Source organism: Cyprinodon variegatus, unplaced genomic scaffold, assembly GCF_000732505.1.
Source record: "Cyprinodon variegatus isolate N-32 unplaced genomic scaffold, C_variegatus-1.0 Scaffold775, whole genome shotgun sequence".
Classification (NCBI taxonomy): Eukaryota; Metazoa; Chordata; class Actinopteri; order Cyprinodontiformes; family Cyprinodontidae; genus Cyprinodon; species Cyprinodon variegatus.
The window spans coordinates 213483-215079 of NW_015151228.1; the positions used below are offsets into that span (position 1 = coordinate 213483).

General features: G+C 38.3%; 1 protein-coding gene across 1 annotated transcript in view; it reads right to left on the reverse strand.

The window, feature by feature from the left end:
- Nucleotides 1–1597, reverse strand: part of LOC107098406 (protein FAM69A-like) — an 18053-nt gene that overhangs the window by 8900 nt on the left and 7556 nt on the right. The window contains exon 2 of the mRNA XM_015396078.1: nt 948–1082. Within this exon, the coding sequence (XP_015251564.1) occupies nt 948–1082 (135 nt within the window). The remainder of the gene's footprint in view (nt 1–947; nt 1083–1597) is intronic.

Below are 1597 nucleotides of genomic sequence, written 5' to 3' on the forward strand. Positions count from 1 at the left end.
CCTACGAAAGACTGATTTAAGACATTTTAATACCAATTAAGGCCTTAGTTTTATTTTGAAGAATTCAATGCCTTTTAAGACTTTTTAAGGAACCGTGGGAACCCTGTAGACGCCACGACTGATGAGGAACCGACACTGAACGGATGTCAACCATCAGATGACTGACCTGGAACTGACGGCCCATGGATGGCAGACGCTGTATATCGACCGGCGAGTTTCAGCATTCTCAACTTATACAAAACGTACCCATAACTTATCCAACGTATGCCACCGTTTTTGAGAGATCTTTTATACGTCAGACATACAGTACATACACTGTAAATCGAGTCCTTTTTTCTTAAAATAAGTGCATTCTAAGTGAAAGACTGCCAATAGAACAAGACAATTCACATTTAAAATAAGAAAAAATTATTCCAATGTCTGTTTTCAAGTCTGATCGTCTTATTTTAAACATAAATACTGATTCCATCGGCAAATCATTTAATTTACCTATTCAAATTAAGGATGAATGCACTTAATTTAAGACATTTTTACTTATTTCTAGAGTTTTGTTTTTTGCAGTGGTCTAAATCAGGGTCTTTAAAAAAGGTTTAATATTTCTGCAGATCATTTTAGGAATAAAAAATCTTTTTAAAGGCGTTTGTGGAAACATTAAATAGTCAAAGTTAATTGAAATTGCTTCTTCGAGTCCTGGCAAACATGAAGAAAATTGAACAGATCACAAACTCCTTACATCAATGCATTTTACGGGTTAATCAGTAACCACGTCCAATAACTCGCTCTGAATAAAAATAAACAATTCATCATTGAAACAATTGTTAACTTATCGACCTTATTTAAAAACATCCTTCATTAGAATTAGCGTAAAGTCTAGAATTAAACAGGACACAGAATAATCATTATTAAAGTGAATTTGTGGCGTTATTTTATTTTGTGATGTCACTTACGATGGCGTTCCTGCACTCGTGTCCTCTGCACAGCTCCGTGTAAGCCGAGTATTGCACGTAGAGAACCCAGCTGCCCACCAGCACGGTGAGCCACGTGAGGAACAGGTACTTCACCCGTACGAAGGAGATCCGAGCCTGGGAGGAAGAACCGCGCGCCGCAAGAACATCATTAGTGCAAATATCTGCTGTTTTCTGCTCTTTTTTTATGATACAGCCTATAATTACATTATAGAAACACAGTCACATTAAACAAGGAAGGACAACCAACCCTGACCGCATTACACGTTACTATGGCAACATGACTTTATTACCCTCTTGGCAAGTGAGTCTGTGCAGCAGTAAGATCTCTGAGATGCTTTTGTTTCCCTTCAGATAGACTTTTTATAGAGCGGAGCCCCTTTTTGTTTACAGACAGTAGAAGTAAATCGAACTCATGGCGGAGTCACAGGATGCCTGCGTCGCATTCCTTAGCACAGATCCGTGTCTCAGTCGTTAGCAACAGTAATTTAAAGTCCACAGTGACAAAGGTCAGGGTGAGACGGGACGGTAAAACAGACACGAAGAAATGATTCACTCCCTGCTGCAGCAAAAAAAATCAATTTAAAGGAAAAGTCACATTCAGAATTCAAACTTCTGAAAGTTCTTTAAAT